A 22,608-nucleotide genomic window follows, 5' to 3' on the forward strand; every position below is an offset into this window, starting at 1 on the left:
ACAAAAATAAGCAGATTTTTTTTATAACCGAAATAAATATTTTCCTTTTCTTTTCCCTTTAATCATCTCTCATAATTATATTGGGAACCCATGGTGGGTCCTTACCCCCCAGGTTGGGAACCACAGTGTTAAACTACACATTTATGTTATTATACTGAAAATCTGGCTCCCATGGCCCCCCCTAAAGTCACTTTCATCAGGCGATTTAGTTAAAGGCATAGTTCAGAATTTTGGACATAATAGCTATTTTCCAAGTGAGCCGGTGTGTTCGAGACGTCTGGAGACGTTTTCAAGAAATGTCATTCAGTTCTTCTAGTTGCCGAGTTCACTTATGCTATGGCTAGCGCAAGTCAATGGTTCTTAGCTAGACAAGCATTAAAAACAGTCTGCCCACTCCACAGTGCACCCGAGGCAAATCCATTAAAACACTAGACTGTCGATGTACATATGTGTGTTGATAGAATAATATTTGAAACAAAACTTACCTCGCATCGCATGAATCATCCATTTTTTGAGGAACTAGTTTCTCAGCAGCAGCGGAACTTTACTTTGCTCCGTCGGACTCAAAACTCTAAGATGCGCAGCCCAAAATACTGCCTGTAAATAGACGAATTGTCGGGCCTCATGCCCTCAGACCTGGGTGAAAAGCACTTGGACCTCACGCAAACACCGGGCAGCCACATGAACGCACAATTACGCACCGCAAACCCGAACCTCTGCTCCGTCCGTAGACCCGTAAACCCTCGGACGCGTTGCGGGGGATTCCCTCCTGGCACCACCAGTCTCCGTTTGTTCGGTCCCGGTTCTCAGCTCCAGCGGGAGCTATCTCGGTCTCCACAGACGATTGTTCGCGTTCTGCCCTTTGAGCATCCCTCTCGCGCAATTCTTCCTCTGTATATTCAGGCTCGTACAGGTACGGTTGGGTTTGGGTGGGAAAAAACTCTTCAAAAGTTTCAGTATATTCTCCAAAAGTGGCCATTTCTGTGAGATTGAAGAAACTAGCACTGCAGGCTACTGGGCGTCTGTAGCAACAACAGCAGGTAAACAAACTATTATAGAACCGGTAACTTACCATAGCCTACTAGGAAGTATGACACGCTGCTGCTGCTGCTGAGACATAAATCCTTAAAAATGCAAGGTTGGTTTTATTTCAAACATTCTATCAACACATATGTACATCGATAGTCTGCCGTTACAATGGATTTGCCTCGGGTGCACTGTGGAGTGGGCAAGACTGTTTTTAATGGCTGTCTAACTAAGAACCGTTGACTTGCGCTAGCCATAGCACAAGCGATCTCGGCAATTAGAAGTACTGAATGAAATGTCTTGAAAACGTCTCCTTACGTCTCGAACACACCGGCTCACTTGGAAAATAGGTCTTATGTCCCAAATTCTGAACTATCCCTTTAAGGCTGCACGGTGGTGTAGTGGGTAGCACTCTTGCCTCACAGCAAGAGGGTCCCAGGTTCGATTCCCGGGTCGGCCCAGGCTCTTCTGTGTGGAGTTTGCATGTTCTCCCCGTGTAATGGTTGTCTGTCTCTACATGTCAGCCCTGCGATAGACTGGCGACCTGTCCAGGGTGTACCCTGCCTTTGCCCAATGACAGCTGGGATCGGCTCCAGCCCCCCCGCGACCCTGAATACAGGATAAGCGGTAGACAATGGATGGATGGATGTAGAGTTAAAGACCTCTTTAATCCAAACTAATATTGAATTCATGTGTTTTATTGAACCAGAGAGATTCGTGTCTCACAAACACAACCAGAATCTTATAAATCCAACCAAGTGTTTGCATTATTCTCTGATCAATTGTCAGCATGATGTCATAGACGACACCCGTTGGTCAATCAGAGGAGATGAACGGTTCTCTCCGGGTCCCCCGGCTTCCTCCACTGGGGGTAGGTTAATTGATGACTCTAAATTGCCCGTAGGTGTGAATGTGAGTGTGAATGGTTGTCTGTCTCTACATGTCAGCCCTGCGATAGACTGGCGACCTGTCCAGGGTGTACCCTGCCTTTGCCCAATGACAGCTGGGATCGGCTCCAGCCCCCCCGCGACCCTGAATACAGGATAAGCGGTAGACAATGGATGGATGGATGTAGAGTTAAAGACCTCTTTAATCCAAACTAATATTGAATTCATGTGTTTTATTGAACCAGAGAGATTCGTGTCTCACAAACACAACCAGAATCTTATAAATCCAACCAAGTGTTTGCATTATTCTCTGATCAATTGTCAGCATGATGTCATAGACGACACCCGTTGGTCAATCAGAGGAGATGAACGGTGAATCAATCATCTCATCTCATCCTGGAAGAAGATCCATTTGTGCTCTTCTGTCCTGGTTTCTTTTCCACTCTCCTCCTCTGCAACCTCCATGACTGTGTTGGTTCTCCTCGTTGTGTTTGTTCCCCTCGGCTTCTGTCCTCCTCTCATCCTCGCTTCTCTCGTATCTGCCAGACACCGAGCTCGGAGTCAACCGAGGCAAGAGACGAAAGCACGAAGACGCAGAAGCAACTATGGCCGTGGTGAAGAGATCCTCCGTCATCCATAAGCACGGGGGAAAGAGAAACCGTGGAGCCAAAATGGAAGCTGTTGGATGTTGGATTTAGTGCAAATCCAGTCATAGAAAGCTTCTTGTGTTGTGGTTTATTTGGGGTTTTTCCTTCACAGCTTGTATGCAAAGGTTTAGTACGAGTCCATGTGTTGAGTTAAAGATGATCTTGTCTCTGTGTGTAAGCTGTGACTGTAGTTTGCCTCATATGCACTGTAAATTGTGATTTTGACTGTTTGTTAACTTGACATATTATCCTATGTCAGTAGGACAAATGATAACTGAGGTTGTTATAATAACATGAAATTATTACTTGTTAAAAACGTCTCAACTACAAAATAAATGCTCAATTGAAAATCCAGGTCCAACTGAATTAGTAATGTATGTCAACTTGACTGTAGTCACGTTGTTTGTGACTTGCAATGCATTATGGGTAGCCGCTGGCCGTCGATACATGTGCTCCGTCCCTTCCATCCCCCTTGTCGGACGACATTTTGTTTCAGCGTGGACACTATTTTAACATCTCCTTTACTGAGAAGCCCCTGACTGCAGACCCGCACATGTATCCCTGACTGCAGACCCGCAGACCTCAATGTGGGCGGAGTAAAATGTTTAACCCCGCCCACGGCCTCATTTACAGTTTTTTTCAGTCGCTAACAAGCGTTTGTCCAACCAGTTGTCACATTTTCAAAACTCTAAACACAATAAGCATAGCATCGGTCTTCTGTGGCCATACCATTCACACATTTCATGTCGTTTTCACACAATAAGCAGTCAGTGAACACATTTCCACAATGCTTACATTTTCTCAACAGACAAGCTATACCTCCCAACAAAATTATGGATTGTTTTTGTATTATTTACGAATGTTAACACACAACATCCCACAATAGCAAAGACAATATTCCAAACCTTAGATACAGTATCAAAACCTCTGCTTCTGCAATGATATCAGTTCAAAAACAATATATCAGCTGATAATAAACAAACAATTGAATAAATGACACAAAGCTGATTTATGTTGGGTAAATTGGGCCAACCACAGCTGATTCCAGGCTGGTTTAGACTCAGTGGCAGGAGTTATTTTTTTATATTACATTGACACTTATACAGTAAAAGGAGGACTTTGAGGAGTGATGTTTTTGGAAACAGAAACAGAAAAAGACAAACTTTTTATCTGGGCTTTTTGCTGTTTTGTTCAGAATGCTCTTGTGTGTTTCATGGATATTTTGTTGTAAGCAATACTGGAAAACTTTTTCTGTCTATCGTACTGTAAACAGTATTTTTACTTTACCTCCTGTAGTAAACAGTAAAGGGAAAAAAACTGATTTGCTTTTTACTGGAATGCTTTTGAATGTGAACTGTTAGTGCCATTTTCTATTTCCTGTAATTTGGTACAAGATCTGGATATTATATTATTTATATTTATATTTAGTAATTTCCCTTCAATAATTACTTAGTGTATTTTATAGTTTTGCATTTTAGTTGTGCATATGTTAGATGTGCTAATATTGTTTTGATTTATAATGGAACGCATACAGAGCTGTGACGTAGGAGCTCGGGCAGCCAGAGAGACGGAAAACTGTGTGTATTGAACCTTTTTGGTGAACATTGAGTAAAAGACGGAGCGAACACACTGTTTTCTACCGTCGTTCAAATACAAACACGTGTAGAGACTCGTTATTTCCGTCTAGAGTGGTTAAATGTTTACGAAATACTTACCGAACACATTAAGGGAACTTTAGCCACTACATGAACATTACATGTGGACATACAGTTCCCAACCAAGAAATGTAGTGTAAAAACGGTGGATTGCATGTTTTGCATGCAAATACCTGTAAAACTGAAACATAAAAGTCTATGCAGTTTTTGCAATGTCAACAATAGCCAGTATTTTGAAAGCTGGTATACTTTGATTGACTGCATACTTGTGAAGTGAAATTCTCGAATGGGGCGCTACTCTGTGAGCGACTCGCGGCGTGCTGCTCCCGTAATTTCCATGTTTTTGGAGTTGTTTTGTGTTTTCTGAGAGTCCTTAAGTGCGGTATTTACCGACAGCAAGTATGACTACTACGCTCAAGTACTTAGCGAGTTTGTGTGTCCTGATCGCCTTTCTGGAACCAGTATTTGCGATCTGTATCACACCGGCAAACTCCATGACACGCCATGGAGGGAGGCTCACCTACTCACGGGAGGCTCTGCTGGATCTGCGGCCTGCCTCGCTGGATCTACAAGTAACACCTTCTTGCCTGAATGGGATTCCTCAGCATCTACAGAGGAATCATTACATCAAGCGCATTCGTAGGAAAAGGGGATCCAGAGGAGGAATACGGAACAGAATGAGGAGACGAGGTAGGAGGCTGCCACTACCTGCAATAACTCTCCAATGTGCGATCATTACGCAACAAAATAACTGAACTTTCCGCACTCATCAAACTTGACTCAGACTACCGTCAAACCAGCCTCTTCTGCTTCACGGAGACATGGTTGTCAGAAGAAATAACCGATGTCGATATAGATGGATTTAAGATCATTCATTTTGACAGAGACACTAGGATGACGCGGAAGTCGATTGGGGGCGGGCTCTGTATGGCTGTCAACACAAAGTGGGCTGTCAACTTCACTGTAAGAGAGACTGAATGCAGTGAACACCATGAAATCATGACCGTGTCGTTCAGGCCTCACTACCTTCCCCGTGAATTTACACAAATTACAGCCATCCTAGTGTATGTCCCTGGACCTGATTTCACATTTGCAGCGGAGCGCATTGCTGACTGCTACAACAGAGCTGTCAATCAGAGCAGCGATCAGCCTGTCCTCCTGCTAGGGGACTTTAACAGATGCGATGTCACCACACTGCTTCCAAACTTGGAGCAGTATGTCACCACACCTACCAGACTTGACAGAACGCTGGATCTGTGCTTCGGTAACATACCGGGAGCTTATGTCGCAAAGCCCCGCCCACCACTCGGTCGCTCCGACCACAATGTCATTCTGCTGCTTCCAAAATACAGACAAAAACTAAAAACAGAAGACATACAAACAAAAACTGTTCAAGTCTGGAAAAATGACTCTGTTGATGCATTAAGGGGCTGCATGGAGATCACAGACTGGGAAATATTTTTCCAAAGCTATGAGGGAGACCTTAATCTGCTGACAGACTCTATCACCTCCTATTTGTCCTTCTGTGTGGACACTGTTATTCCAACAAAGCAGGTCAAGCTGTACCCGAACAACAAGCCTTGGGTTACCAAGGACCTGAAACAGTGTCTTAACAACAAAAAGGTGGCATTCCTACAGGGAGACAAAAACAGAGTGAAAGAGTGCAACAGTGAATTGAGCCTTCTCAAGACGTCTTCTCAATAAGACCAGGCTGGCCAAACTCCACTATAAGAACAAAGTGGAGGAAAAATTCACCACTGGCAATGCAAGGGAGGCATGGCAGGGACTAAACACCATGATGGGCAGAGCCCAGAAACCGGCCCTCATCCAATGCTCTGACCCTGCCACCTTTGCAGAGCAGCTCAACACATACTATAGCAGGTTCAACATGCCACACCCCCAGAATGACTGGACCCTCAACAGCAATTCATCACTCACAGTGGATAAAGGGAAGGTCACATCCATGCTGGGCCGCATCAACCCTCACAAAGCCTCTGGCCCGGACAGGCTCAGGGGCAAGGTGCTGAGGGAATGCTCAGCTCAGCTGGGTGATGTAATCACTCGACTATTCCAGCATCTCCTGGACTCCAGCTGTGTCCCACGGATGTGGAAGGAGTCCACGCTTATACCGGTGCCGAAGAGAGCCAACGCCAGGGAGATGAAAGACTTCAGACCGGTGGCCCTCACATCTATTCTCTCTAAGTGTATGGAGAGGGTGGTGTGTGATCACCTCACTTCTATGGTGGTGGACAAGCTTGACCCGCTTCAGTTTGCCTATAAGGCAAAGCGGGGGGTGGAGGATGCCTGTTTGACTCTCCTGGACACCGTTTGCAGACAGCTGGACTCCCCACACTCCCACACACGGATTTTATTCATGGACTTTTCTTCCGCTTTTAACACAGTCAACCCGGCCACCCTCTGCAACCGCCTTCTGGATCTACAAGTCCACCCATCACTCATCCTGTGGATAAAAGACTTCCTGCAGGACCGGTCCCAGCACGTGGTGGTAAATGGCTTTAAATCCAAGAACGTGATTTTAAACACCGGTGTCCCCCAGGGTTGTGTTTTATCACCAATTTTATTTTCCATCTACACAAACAACATAACAAACAACAACAGTGACATCCCCCTTTTTAAGTATGCAGATGACATGGCTCTGGTGGCCGACATCAAGGATCACTCCTCTCTGGCTGCCTACTATCAGCAGGTCAACGCCCTGATGCAGTGGATCAAAGAGAGCTCTTTGGAGCTCAACATCTCCAAGACCAAGGAGCTGTGTTGTGGGGGGAGGCAAACATCTTCCCCCCAACCTCTCTTTGAACCTCTGAGGCTGAATGGGCAGACAGTGGAGCAGGTAGAGGCCTTTAGATACCTGGGCACAGATATGGACACCCACCTTTCCTTCTCCCAGCACACAGACTCTGTGTACAAAAAGGCACAGCAACGCCTGTTCCTGCTGAGGAAACTCAGGAGCTTTGATGTCAAACAGGACATTTTAACAGCTGTCTATAAATCACTCATAGAATCTGTACTCACGTTCAACATCACATCCTGGTTCACCCTCACCTCTGTCAAAAACAAATCAAAGCTTTCCCGGATCGTCAATCAAGCCCACCTCATTACACAGGATCCCACCCACCCCCTGCACAAGTCCTTCCAAATTCTGCCATCAGGCCGCCGGTATAGAGTACCCCTATCTAAGAAAAACATACACAAAAACTCATTCATACCCATTGCCATAAACAGCTTAAATAAACAATGAACAATGGACAAAGGAACCCTGACGCACTGTCACTTTACACTTTACACATACCCACAGCTTTTATTTAGTTATTTTTACAGTTTTTAATATTTATACTTGTTTTAAGATCTATACACACTGTGTGTGCTCTCAGAGATCAACGTTGTTGTATGAATGCCTATCAGTACATTTTCATGTTTGTATGTCGAGCCACGTCAAAGATGATTTTCTGTTACGACAGACAATAAAGTTTTCTGAATCTGAATCTGAATCTGAAAACAAGTGTTAATCTTTGACAGAATAATTTCATTTTGAGTCAGATTTCCAGTGTTTTGGTAAAGTTAGTGTGTGCAGAGAAAGATGTGTTCTATTTTGAAATGAAGAGTTAGTATATATTTAACAAAATGTGTTTTTGAGAAGAAAATGATCCATATGGCAAATTGTGTTTTGTAGGAGTGAGTCTGTGTTAAGAGTTTCGAAAAAGTATCTGAAGTATGGGTAAGCGCTTGTTAGCGCGCAGATTGTTGAGTGCGCAGAGCGCATACCACATACGCAGCGGAACCTGGTTCGATTCCCGGCCAGCAACACTTTGCTGCATGTCACATCTCCTCTCTCCCCCATTTCAAAACATCTATCCACTGTCTAAATAGAGGCGCTTATGCCTAAAAAAGAAACCATAATGAATGTACCTTAATCATTCATTATATGATGAAAAAAGTAATATATTTTAATGTGTGTTTATCATAATCAAATGTAACCTGAGATACTTTCTTAAAAAATTAAAGGGATCAGTAATTTTTATTTATTGAACAACAAATTATTTAACAACAAACAACAAACAAACATTAACATAAAACAAAAAGGCAAACAGTAAAAATGTTAATGAAATACTGTAGTGATTAATGATGATCATAATGACAAAGATGATAATGATGTTCATTATAATAATAATGACAATAATGATATTAATGATGATAATGAAATATAATAATGATGATAATAATACTAATAACACCAATAATTATAACAATAACAACAACAGCAATAATAAAAAATAACACTAAGATCTATAACAATCATCATAATAATAATTGATGGACTGCGTCCTGTCCAGGGTTTACCCTGCCTTCGCTTAATGACAGCTGGGATCGGCTCCACCCTGCAACCCTGAATACAGGATAAGCGGTAGACAATGGATGGATGGATGGATGGATAATAATTATTTTGTGGGTGGGTTAGGGGTTGGGGTGGACATGTCTGGTTCTGAGGTATGGATCGTATAATATCTGTCTTAGAGGAACATGGCATTGATTTTCAAATTTTCCTCATCCACACGAAGTTTGAAGAACGTCTCCATATCCTCCTGGTGTTGAAAGGTGATGACAAAATCCTCCTTTACGTTATCCAGTTGTCCTTCTAGGACGTCCTCAGGTGCCTTTATCTGATTGGCAGGGTCCATTTGGAGAACTGCAGGCCCCATCACCTGCCCACGGAGTAAATGCTGGTGTGTGTTGATCCAGCTCATTGCTCTGTGAATGTCGTTGAGGATTGCGTGCTGAACCTGGTTAAAAGACCCACGTTGAAATCAGAAATAAATCCAACATGCAGTCATAACTGCAGTTAAATCACAGCCACTTCATATTTGTAATTTTTTAAGAGGAGAACTGGGCCTAAGAGGAGAACTGGGCCAAGTCATGACTAATATTAAAAAATAAAAAATATGCATTTTCTTTTACAATTACAACACATAGGTGAAGTTCAGTGTTCAGAATAAGTAATTTTTTCATTATCATTTGCACTTCTTTACTGACCGAAAGGTTCTTGGAAGCATCGCCATCCAGTCTTCCAATACCTTGGTCCAAGGTAACATCACAGTCCTTAATGGATACACAAAAGCATGAGTGATTGTGTAGGTTTTAATGGTGTGTAACATGTTTGTGTGCAATAAACTTCTAGTACTACCTTTGTGCCTCACTGAGGCATGGCCCTTGATGTGGTTGTCCATTTGATATTTAGAGGATGCACTGTACTTGCAAAACGGACATGGTCACTGCTTTTTGTGGACTTGGAGGGGTCATCCCCACGTATCACGGTAATGTGTCTCTATACGTAAAAAAAAATGATTACATGATTACAAAGTCACAAAACACCAACATTATTTTTTTCTTGTGCTCTGATTAGTCTCATTAACTTACAGTGCATATACCACCGAATGCACTCTGATATTAGTATCACGTTAGTTTAAATATAACATTAGCTCATGTGCAGCTAATTCACATAACCTAATGATACACCTAAAATTAAATGAGCAATATCATAAAAGTCACACTTACTTCCATTATTTATCATACCAAAGCGGCAGTCAGAAGCGTGGAAGGAGACCGGAGGAATATATCAGACCTCACTGCGAACCCGCAGCAGCATGTCTCCTCTGACGGCGGTGTCAAATGTTGGGGAGTGGGCAGGGTTAAACGTTTAACTCCGCCCACATTGAGGTCTGCGGGTCTGCAGTCAGGGGCTTCTCGCTTGGCCTCCTCACAGACAACAGGGTGCAGTAACATGTTTTCAACACTCATTCACCCCGTAACATTTAGAGGGGCGCTGTTTAACACATCATGAAACGCTCAATAATTACTGAAGGGAGACGAGGAGGAGACGACAGACACATCACAGAGGGATTACGGAAACTGTTAAAAAAGTGATTTTATTAAATGATGGTTATATTCTGAAAAAACGGAGGAAGCCTGGCTTCCCTTGGCCTCTGCAAGGAAACACCACTGATTAGATTAGAAAATCAGGAAATGATCCATTCGCCAGTGTGCACTTTGATACTGGGAGGGATTTTGAATTGAATTTATTATACAACCATACAGTAGAATGTCTTGATATTTTCTATAATAACATTCAGGATCACTCAACAAGAATCCATTGAAAATATTAGCAAACCTCTTAAGGAATAAGTTTAATTAATTTATGAATATGAGGAAATTATATGATTGTCAGTATGCATTTGAGAGAGATTTGGAGGTGACTTTATTATAAAACCATCCAGTAAAATGACTTGATATTTGCTATGTAACTGCTAGTCACAGTCACTCTGAACAAAGATCTATTGAAGAAATTAGCAAACCCATCATTTTCCTCATGTTTAACCGTTGCACCTGATATAAAAACTGCTTTCAACACCATTTAAGCAACTTCGGGCACCCGTACCGTAAGTACAGGAATAGATGCGCAACAGATTTCGGCAGCTGGCGTGACCGCAGTGAGCCACGGCCCCCAGCCCGACTGGAGGGGTATCAACATCCGTGAGGATGTCATGCGGGGTTTGTAAGATAAGGAAGACAACAATCATTGTTCATTTTAACGAAGTCACTTATTAATATGGCAATTTCTTGCATCACAGAGCGTGTTTGCTGTAGCTCATCTGCAACGTTGTTGATGGCGGTGATTGTGTCTCAATTGTGTCTCGCTGAAGTTGCAGGACGGCATCAGTGAGCACCCGACCGCTTGATGTGCCATGCGCCCAGGGTGCACTGCTGCTTTGCGCCGACTTGGAAGCTGTGCCGTCCTCACGTCACCCTCCCTTATAAAGGGAACATTGCGTACAGCTTGCCTGTGTTATAAATCAGATTTTTTTTTTTTTGGCGCACACAAACTTTGGCTTTTGGGCGTACGTACACTTTTAGTAAGGATCCTACTGACAGTTTTATAAATGAGGCCCCAGGTCTGTGCCACGGTCAAGTCCTGAAGTGCGCGAGGGCTCGCTCACGGACATTTTGAGCCCACTACTTTCGATGCTGACTTTACCTGAGGGAATTACCCACAGTTCATAGCGTTGCAACGTGAAACGTGGGGTTACCAGGGGAAGTCAGAGGAATTACAATGTGTGGAATATTACATTTACACAGATATATTAACATTAAAGATTCAAGGAGCATAAACCACTTGAAATCATAGACATAAATCAGACGGGTGTGTAGAGGTGGATACACAGGTGGAATGAGACGCACACATATTTGTTTCTTTATTGTATGTTTAGGGGGTGAAGGAAAGGTAATGGTACATGCCAATTAGGGAAACCTACACCCTTGCCTCTCAGCCAGATGAACCACCAAAGTGGTTCGACCCCAAAGCTTCAAATAAGTACGCTAGGGACCCCTAGTGGTGATGAATGAAATAATGAAGAAAGTCAAAGAGTTTCCAGTCAACCTAACATGAGATGTTTGCTTCATGTGCCGATCCAACATCAAATCATTTGAGAATTAAAGTCATCTTGGTGATACATGTGTGTGAGTGTGCCTTTCATAAATAGTTCTGAACTCAAGGTAGAAAATAAGTCATTCGGTAAAATTCAAACCTAGATTTGAACCTACAACACTTTGATAAGATGTCTTATTCCTTAGCCACTACACCACCATTGTCTATTTGTAACATGAGATAGTAGTAATACTTATAATAATGATATATAATAATAATCATTTTAAATATAAGTAATGGATCCATGAAGGTGGGTCAATGCAACTCATATGATAATAACAATAATTATAATAAACAGGACACTACAGGGAGTCGAAACCCATCTCAGTAAACTGAAAGTATCTCCACCGCTGTCTTTTTATATTATTATTCACACACTCAACCATGGTGAGTTTCTTGTTCACTTGTCTCTTTTTGTCCAGAGGTCAAATCGTCTTTGCTGACCTCTGGCTGCTGTCTGAGGTGTGTGTTTGTTAAGGAGGACGTGTAGTCGGTCGCCCCCGAAGGTCCGTCCGTCGCTGCTTTGGATGTGGGAACTTGGCGGGGTCTCTGCGGGTTGGATGACTGTGCAGGTTTCCAGCGGCCATCTTCCTGCTGGAAACGGATGGGTGCTCCGGCATGCAGCGCCGTCAGAGGTGGAGCAGACTTGTTGCATTGCTGCTTCTGGCGGCGCTGGCATTCCTCTCTGCTTGCTGGCTGGTGTTCAGAGGGGTTACCTGGGGTTGCAAGTGTTGCTGCTGTCGCAGTGTTGCCAGGTGAGAAATGTAGGATTATCGTACCAGAGACATAAAATTATCGTATTTTGAGGGAAATTATTGTACACCCGTCATAACCAAAATAACAAGTCTATTGATGCGCTATAGTCACTCTAGTGTTGAATAGCGTCTAACATGTTCACTCATTTTCATCGCTTCTTCTTCCAGACTGGCTCTGCTTCTTCTTAATTTTTTATTTTTTTTCCTCACTCGTGGGGCGGGCGCAGCGGACTATTCAGCCAATCATGGCAGTTGTTCTGAGGCAAACGCATACACGTCACTCGTAGCTCACATTTAGAAAAAGCACTTGTTACACTGCCACCTATAGGTTCAGCATGGTTGTGACGGCACTAAAGGTGATGCGTTCAAAGTCAAAGTCTCTGGTTTTCCCAAATAACCTACTCAGCCTTTAAGTACCAAGTATTTTAATTCTACATATAGTGTTAATATAATACATTGCTAATGCTAATCGCCACATTATGTCACTATTAGAGAACTTAACCGTAATGGTAACAATAGCCGACATGCTAGCGGTTAGCTCGCTAGGTAGCTACCTTAAATGGGTAAAACTGAGCTTAATGCTTCATTTGCGCTACAGATTTCACGATGTTCCCAGAATTTGCATGTTGTGCGACATCATGCGACAGAGTAAATCCAGCAGACCAGATGGAAGATTCCGGGCTCCGTGGACTCAAATCAGGATCACGAGTCGATACGAGTTGGAAAAAGCTGTCATCTTTATTTCGCATGTTTTCACAACACTGAATACGTGTAGACCTTCATCAGTTTCAATCTTTCAGAATGCAACCGTCGGGAGTCGAACCCATGGATGAAAATGCCTTTCCTTGCCAGGATGGGGTTGACCGTTTGACCTTCCCTAGAGCTCTGTCACATGTCCAAGTGAGCAGCATGTTCGGCATTACAAAACGGAGGTACAGAATCATGTTAAAAGAGACCCGGGCTCACTAACGGCTGAAAGTAATCCTCCACCGCTCCACATGACGGAGGTTTCAATGAAAAGTTGCCTCCAGCATCACTTTGCCCAGGCCTGTCTGTAACCATGACGACGGGAAAATGAAGAACGGCTCAGGTTTGCGGTACCGCGTGGGGACCCGTCAAACTGGGTGGTCCCCCTACAGACAGGAAGCAACACAGGACGACCGACTCAGCACTCTAGTTGGACATTTCACTTGTTTGTGGTTTTCAACCCCACGTCTTGGTTTTCCTCGGTGGACGGGTGTGTCGGGTGTCAAACCTTTTTGACCGTGTGTGAGATAAAGGAAGGACGGGGCTTTGATGGCCTTTTTCTGACAACAGTCCGTCGGCTGTGTGTTTGGGAGCGCGGCCTCAGAGCATGCCGAACCCTTTGGCGTAGGTGATGGCTTTGAGCAGTCTCTCCCGCAGCTTCTCCTTGCTGTTGTACTCGGGCAGCAGCAGCACGTTAAAGCAGGTGTGAGACGTTGGTAACCTGCAGGATGAGATGACGGAGTTATTTATCAAATATATACATGATGGGAGCAATCTGACGTCCCTGATACTCCAGTTTATACACTTAACGTCATATTTACTAGCACATCTCAAGTTAAACAGTGTTTAGTGAGACTTTTCCTTTAGAAAATAGCGCCACCACTAACGGTTCAGGTGGAGAGTGGTATTGCAGCACAGCAGACGGTGACAGGCTTCCACCAACAAACCAAAAACCCACTAAATGATAATACATTCAGATGGAGTTCTGAGAGAAGTTGGTGAAGAAAAGCTGCTAAAATTAGGAAGACAACAGTAAGTGTAGAAAGCTCTGGGTTGGGTTGAAGTGGTGTTTGTGGACAGAATGTTACCTTCAGTGTTTTTCTGAGAAACAGGGTGAAATAATACTTGAACATGGATTATGTATTGGATGAACTACAGGAGATGCTGGACAGATACAGAAAAGCATGCTGGGTCTAATGTCATCAGTATATTTGGTGGGTAAATGGAGCCACGTTGTTATTTTCCTTGCTTTTTGAATGGAGTTCTGCTGGTACAGACACCAGTTCTTCTCCACTTCAAACCAGCGTCTTGCGGCTCCATTCAGAGCTGCTACATAAAGACGCCGTGGCTCACCTGTCGGTGTCGGGGCCGTTCTTGGCGATGATCATCTTCAGCTTGCCCAGCCCGCCTACGGGCGCTCGGTCGGTGCTGGTGTTGAACTGCAGGAAGAGGCGCTTCTGGTCCTCCCTGAACGAGTGCAACGTCTCCCAGAACTCCCTGCGAGTCATCAAACGGACATCCCAACAGTCTGAGTCTCTGAGGAGCGACTTGTAGACGTTCCGTGTGTTTAACCCATACATGCTGCACCGACAAAAACACGTCCTTACTTGATGATTGGAGAATCTCTGTTGTAACCTCCGTCGTACTCCGTCGTTTCTTCCAGGGCGAGGAAGTCCAGGTTCTGTTTTCTTCACCCAACATTCAACAAAGACATCAATCAGCTACTCCACTTGTGTAACATGAGCTAAACCGCCTGGTGGTCCTGAAGAAGACCTGCTCCAGTTGGCTGCATCAGAGGGAGCCAGTCTTCCTAACGCCATGGCAACAATAAGACCTCCGAGTCCTGTGGACCGTACGGCGAGAGCTCAAGAAGGTTTGTCTCACCTTTCAGTTTTCATTGGTCACTGGAATCTTGTCCCTGTTTTCCCTTCAATCATACATGACTTACGACATCACTTCCTGCTATTCTTCATTCCCATTTCAATACTGCTGCATCACATTTCAACAGAAACCTATGAATGCAACGTGCAAATCACATTTGGCATCAATCTGTTCAATAGATTTACATTACTGAGCTAAATGTGTCCAATGGACGGATCAAAAGAAGGCCATCGTCGACACATATGAGGCAAACTACAGTCACAACTTACACACAGAGACAAGATCATCTTTAACTCAACACATGGACTCGTACTAAACCTTTGCATACAAGTTGTCGAGGAAAAACCCCAAATAAACCACAACACAAGAAGCTTTCTATGACTGGATTTGCACTAAATCCAACATCCAACAGCTTCCATTTTGGCTCCACGGTTTCTCTTTCCCCCGTGCTTATGGATGACGGAGGATCTCTTCACCACGGCCATAGTTGCTTCTGCGTCTTCGTGCTTTCGTCTCTTGCCTCGGCCGACTCCGAGCTCGGTGTCTGGCAGATACGAGAGAAGCGAGGATGAGAGGAGGACAGAAGCCGAGGGGAACAAACACAACGAGGAGAACCAACACAGTCATGGAGGTTGCAGAGGAGGAGAGTGGAAAAGAAACCAGGACAGAAGAGCACAAATGGATCTTCTTCCAGGATGAGATGAGATGATTGATTCACCGTTCATCTCCTCTGATTGAACAACGGGTGTCGTCTATGACATCATGCTGACAATTGATCAGAGAAGAATGCAAACACTTGGTTGGATTTAGAAGATTCTGGTTGTGTTTGTGAGACACTAATCTCTCTGGTTCAATAAAACACATGAATTCAATATTAGTTTGGATTAAAGAGGTCTTTTTTTATTCAACAGGTCACTTTTACACTCGTTTCACCTCCGTGATGCTCTCCACATATTCAGGCTGTTGGAATGAAATTCAGGATCGAATGTCATTCAAAAAGGAAACAAAATCTAAACTAATCAAATGCTAACAAATAATAATCCAATGTGTTTGCAAAACCCACCCTCCTCACCTTGGCCTACCTACATAAAGGGATGCCTTTGTGACCTGTAACCATGGCAACGGACACACGGCGTCCTCAGGAGAACTGCAACGTGGTTGTACTTTCTGTTAAAGTTGACTATTTGACGTCATTCATTTTGTAGTACAACGCTTCACTAAGCTTTACGTTTAACTAAGCTAGAAAGCTGTCGCCTGTTGGGAACTCTACATATTTACTGGAAATGTTTTTGGAACGCCCTCTAGTGGACAAGATGTAACACAACCACGATAATGGCATTGACTATGGATTTACACATGCTAATATTGAACTAATATTGAACTATTGAACTATTAAACGATTTGTGAGGGAAATTCCTATTTAATCATGTATTTATGTGGGCAAATGGCTGTCTGTCCTCAATGCGTATTGCAGGACCATTTGCCACCAGGGGCGTCACCAAACAAGCCCTTTGATGCAGGATAAGACAATGACCCTTTGATCAAAGACAACATCCTGGGGACACATGTAGAAGGGGGGCTGCAGGATGTCAGAACTGTATGTAAATTCAACTGCATTATAAGTGCCCTTAGAAACTGTGACTCTTTAGTCATTCCTGCATTGCACTGGGGATGGCTCATGCTGCAGCATTAAAAGATCTTCAGATTCGGATATTATGTCTACTGGTATTTCATTGCCAACTCTCACCTGCACTAGACTAAACTGGTATTTCAGTTGCAACGACAGATTCCTCGAGTTATTCGAGTAACTCGATTCTAAAAAATGCTCGAGTCAAAAACTCTGCCTCGAAGCTTCTAGATTCCTCTCTCGCGCATTATGCCACTGCTCAGCAGGGAACATTGTTCCACACGGACCCTTTTTCAGGAGTCCTGGGCTGCAGAGTGCAACCATTTAGGATGCACATGCGACCAAAAATCAGTGAAGTGCGGCTAAAATGTGTTCCTTGGTCGCACCGGAGCTCCAGCGGGTCTAACTAGCGTCTTTCCCCCCACAGCATAGAGATGAATCACCACGGTCTGAGCCAATCAGAGGCCGAGTATGGGCGGGCCTTCATCTCTGATTGGCTCTGACCCCGGTTGAAAAGTTTTTTTCATACAGAAAGTTGACATGCCCGTAACACTTGTCTCCCCTCGCGCCGTAAGATCCCGGTCCTGTCTCACGCGTCTCCGTCCAAGACGGTGTCGCAGCCCTATACTGAACCAAATATGGATTTACATTTGAACAGGATTAAAGAGACACATTGACAGCTCCACTTCATATAGGTGCTTCATTTATTAGATGGTATTTTAATACACTTTATATTCACCATCAGTGACAACAAACACCAGTTGTTCCTGCAAGCAGCCTGTTTGGCCTCCCTCCTTATGTCTCCTTATGTCTCTCTCTCTCTCTCTCTCTCTCGCCTGAAATTCAAAACAACCATTTGCTGACAGTGTGCTTCAAATATGACATTTATTTACATGAGTTGTATTGAAATAATTACATGAACACTAAATGTCTACATCACTGATCTCATGGAAATAACAACAATAGGCATATATAGCATAATAACACAATTACACATATAATATTAATTTCACATATGTCAACATGCACACAGAGCCTTTATAGTTACACATATGTAACAGTGTAAATAATGAATTTGTTATTTTGTTAAATTCCTGTCAAACTTGGGACTGCAACCAACGGTTTTATTCTGAAAATGCACTTTATTTTGAAAAACCAAAGCGGATGTTTGCGTTACGCTTAATGCTGGGCATTTGGTTTAGCGCTCAGAAGCGAGTAACGTTACCTGTGGGTGAGTTACCATTCTGTTCACTCGGACATCACGATAATTATAAATGCAAGCTATGTTTTCATATTGTTATATTATTATGTAGACTCGGTCAGCATTTAATGTGTATAATTGCTTGTTAAGCGTAAGTCTTGTAAAACTCGTAGTTTGACTGTTTTATGAAGAATTGTTGCCGTAATATGTGCGAATGTGATTTAAGCTAGCTACCAGCAGCACGAGGTGTACGTGACCTGCGTACTCTCATCTCTCTCATGCGGAGCTCTTCTTTTGTAGGTCGAGGAACAGACTGACATCTTTCATTGACACGCTGGTTGTGTGTTGTTCCCATGTTTCAGGTATGTTTGTTTGTATTGTTGAATGTAAAATATTCTGTGTTATATGTGAATGTGTAACGGTCCACTATGTGCCAGTCTCTCTTGCTCTCTGCGTTGTATATGTAGACCTGCACCTGCACATGGGGAAACCAGTGTGTCAAAGACAGCACGTCAGCATCACGGACAGAGACACAAGCAGCCCTACACAACACATAATAAATGAGAACGGAGGGCTAGCATCAGAGACAACGTAAAATAAGCTACGCATAAGCTAGCATTGAGCTCTGCGCCTGAACTTAATAATTTACCTGACGCCAAATAAACAGCGTTAATTCCTCAATTAGATAACAAAAATACAGTAAACTAAAGTAATGTGTTGTGGGCTTTATGTACGGTGGCCCAGAGGTGTTAGGCCAAATACAAAAGCTGCAACACAAATACAAAAGTCATAACACAAATACAAAAGCTACAACACAAATACAAAAGCTACAACACAAATACAAAAGCTACAACACAAATAAAAAAGCTACAACACAAATACAAAAGTCACAACACAAATACAAAAGCCACAACGGAAGTGACCTAAAACACGAATAAACTCAACTTCCCAAAATGCATTGCGGCTCGTCTGACTTCTGAAAAGTTTTGGATAATGGCGGACGATTGCGGTGATTCTGGCGACAGTCAGCAACAAACCGCGTACACATGTAAGTATACTGTAACATGATTTCCAGCTGACTTTTAAACCGTATTGATAATGAACGTTACTTTATTGTTGTTGGAATTGTACGTTAACGTTACGAATCGAAGGTCCTGCTAGCCGGCTAGCCTACAGACGGTAATTTACCACAGAGGTTAGCGAGCGTAACCGAAGCGGCAAATGTGCCGTTTTTACCGACGTTAACTAAAAAGATAGTGCTTATGTTAAAACGTGGTTATATATTTACTAACGGTGGTAAATAACACGGTGCATCATTGTTCGTTAAAGGGAGGGATGCAGACACCGAGCGCCTCATCCGGTGGAGGGAACGATGAGGAGAAGTTCACCGGCAGGAGGAATGCTGCTCTGAGAGGCTTCATTTAAGAAAATGTGGTGTTAAATGTTATAATTCTCATATGCAGGGCTTAAGTACTACTGGTGCATATTTAGCTACTCAATGATATAAGGTTGAAAACCAGCGTATATAGATGGGAGATGTCCTGCTCTCCTGAGATGTCTACCTGAAACGTTCTGTTGAACAGCAAGAAATCATCAATGTGCTGTAACACTTTTCTATGTACTGTTCTTCATATAGGATGTTTCTTAAAGAACAGGGGTGGAGGGAAGGTGGAGCTGGATGAGCTAAGAAGAAGTGGGAGACCCTCAAGCAGAAATACAAGGTGAGTTGGAAGCAGTTTAAAGTATTGAACTCTACATGCTTGATGTGAAGCATAAAAGAAACAAGATGAAGTTGTCTTTCTTATTAATAATCAGGCAAAGTCAGTGCAGGGTAATATCTACAATGTGTTAAAACATCAGAGTCCATTAAGTTGGTCCCATGTGGAACAGTATTACAGTACATATTATAATATATGACTAGTGGTGAATAGTTGATCTAAACAATGATTACAAGAAGTGTTTGTATATGTTGTTTAAAGGAACTGACAGTTTCAGCACTGAGGGAGGAGAGGTCACTGCTGCTAGGGCTGGGCGATAAAACGATAAAGATACATATCGCGAAATAACTTTTCCTCGATAGAAATATGAGACACGCTCGATACAATTTCGATAGAATTCATTCGTCCATGTTTTGACGGACATAACGCCTGGTCCACACTGGACGCGGAAGCAGCATTAAAAGATCTTCAGATTCGGATATTATGTCTACTGGTATTTCATTGCCAACTCTCACCTGCACTAGACTAAACTGGTATTTCAGTTGCAACGACAGAGCCGAAAATCGCGAGCGATCCGCGCACCCCCGTTCAGACCAGACGCGTATTTCTCCGCGGCGGTCGACAAGCGCTTCTGCTCAGCTGTTGTTCATTCAGAGCTATTTTTTCCCATTAAACCCCATAAAATTAATACGCCATGTTTCTGTAACCAAGAAGTTTGTAAACTTCTTGTATTTATCCGTTCTCTCTCTCTGAGCGAGAGAAAGAGAGCGAGAGAGAGAGGGACACACACACAGACAGAGAGAATGTGTATGGTAGAAGACAGTAGTAGTGCAGATATACCGTTGAAATACACATTTTTTTATCTAATCTTCACATTTATTAAATGTATTGTCTCTTCCTGTTTCCCAGTGCGAGTTGAGATACACAAATATGATCGCGTTTGTCAATCGCGGTATTTTATTTTGAAAATTGCTTTTATTTTGAAAATTGACCGGATTGTTTCGTGTTTCTCCGTGTGATTTCCTGCCAGAATTGACGCGTTCACTCGCAGCACGCGCAAAAAATAGAGCAGACGCCGAAACGATCGCTTCACGGCGCGGGAGGGCCGCGCGTATTCGCGGCGCTCCGCGTCCAGTGTGAACGACACCATAGCTTAACAGGGGCGCCGAATGGAAGCGGGCTCCGCTACGCGTCTATTCGCGGCGCTTCCGCGTCCAGTGTGAACCTGGCGTAAGAATAGCCAATCATAATTAAGTAGCGCTGCACCGAACCAATCATGCTGGAATAGAGCCACGTCAAGTTAGGTTGACGCACACAGCACACGTAATAGTAATTTGATTTATATATCGTGATATATATCGATATCGACTGATATGAAAAAAAATATCGTATCGGGATTTTTTCCCATATCGCCCAGCCCTAACTGCTGCACACTGGAAGTGTTTGTTGTCATGGATGAGGTGATGGAGCAAAGACCTGCTATTACCCCACTACACCCCATCTCCTCAGCCATGATGCCAACCACTGCAGCAGGGTCTCTCCTCCAGAGCAGGAGGGAAATAGACCTGCAGGCCTAAAACATGAGTCAACAATGATATATATTCAGATATTTATTATTTAGATTTGTACAGATCATCAGATATATTCCTAAAACATTTAACAGGAAAAATTTGACTGTAAGAACTTATACCGTGTGGTATTACTTATAAACTGCACTACTGATAAACAAAAATAAAACCTCAACAATAATCATGTTCCTGCAACACAGGGATCTGGACATTTGGAGCAGACACTGCAGCTACGAGCCTCTGAGGATGTCCCAGGAATGCTGGAGACTCTGAGGATGTCCCAGGACTGCTGGAGACTCTGAGGATGTCCCAAGACTGCTGGAGACCCTGAGGATGTCCCAGAACTGCTGGAGACTCTGAGGATGTCCCAGGACTGCTGGAGACTCTGAGGATGTACCAGGACTGCTGGAGACTCTGAGGATGTCCCAGGACTGCTGCAGACTCTGAGGATGTCCCAGGACTGCTGAAGTGGCTCGTTGGCTTGTTGCAGTCACCCCCATCACCACCGTGGAAATATGGACATGGAACCCATCTGTTTTTTTTTTCTTCAAGTTTTATTGATCACATGTTTTGTAAAAAACAGCATTCTTTACATAAAGTGAAATTAAAAGTGGTAAAGCAATCTGTCTGTCACTGCAAAAAAAAGAAAAAACTTTTATAAATAGTAATGTATTTAAAAAAAACAGGCATCTACCTAAGGCGATGCTATAGAAATAGTTGATAAAAAAGTATAGTATAAAAAATGACTTAAAAATTGCAGGTGGTTTTTTTGTGTGTTTTTTTTTAAGTGCATAAAGTGCCAATTAAAGTCCATCATGGTTGAGAAGTCTGACTGCCTGCAGGAAAAAGCTCTTCCTCAGTGTCTGTCCTGGCCTTTATGCAGCGTTGACGTCTGCCCGACTGCAGCAGGGTAAAGAAGAGATTTTCCTGGCTCTTGTAATGGGAATTTTGGATGTTTGTACTTTATAATCAGAATATTTGTCAGGCCAGACGTCGATCCGCATCTCCTCATCTGACTGTTATGCTATGACGAAAATGAATGCCTGTTTGTAGATGATATGAACATGAGTGCCACATTGACATAAGATAATTTCAGGACTATGACGCCTCTGTTCTGTAAATCTTGACCTTGCCTGTACATCTTGTCTTTGTAAGATAGGACATGATCCGTCCTTTGTCCATGGTTCCTCCTCCTTAAAAGGGAGATTGTTGTTGGACTCAGGGTCGTTCCTGCTGATTCTGAACCTTTGCATCAGAAGGCAGGGGTGAACAGTCCCTCCTCTGCAGATGAGAATACTACCTCGGAGAAAAAGCTGATCCTGGTTGTTGATCTTTATTGGGCAGATTCATTTTTCCACAACACTCTCAGCCTCACCCTCTTGCTGTACGTTTCCT

The 22,608-nt window shown here is 43.3% G+C and overlaps 2 protein-coding genes across 2 annotated transcripts in view; both read right to left on the reverse strand.

Moving 5' to 3' along the window:
* The window catches only part of LOC311010071 (uncharacterized protein), a gene marked incomplete at both ends in the record, with an annotated part of 443,514 nt that overhangs the window by 297,655 nt on the left and 123,251 nt on the right, over nt 1-22,608 (reverse strand). The window lies entirely within an intron of this gene.
* On the reverse strand, nt 13,703-15,038 carry LOC311010026 (ubiquitin-protein ligase E3A-like; the record flags this gene model as incomplete). Its single annotated transcript, XM_084004508.1, has 4 exons — nt 13,703-13,939; nt 14,572-14,715; nt 14,826-14,906; nt 14,992-15,038. The coding sequence occupies 4 exons, from the start codon at nt 15,036-15,038 to the stop codon at nt 13,819-13,821; spliced, it is 393 nt and encodes a 130-aa protein (XP_083860634.1). The 3' UTR covers nt 13,703-13,818.

This window comes from Eutrigla gurnardus, assembly GCF_963514095.1.
Source record: "Eutrigla gurnardus genome assembly, chromosome: 24".
NCBI lineage: Eukaryota > Metazoa > Chordata > Actinopteri > Perciformes > Triglidae > Eutrigla > Eutrigla gurnardus.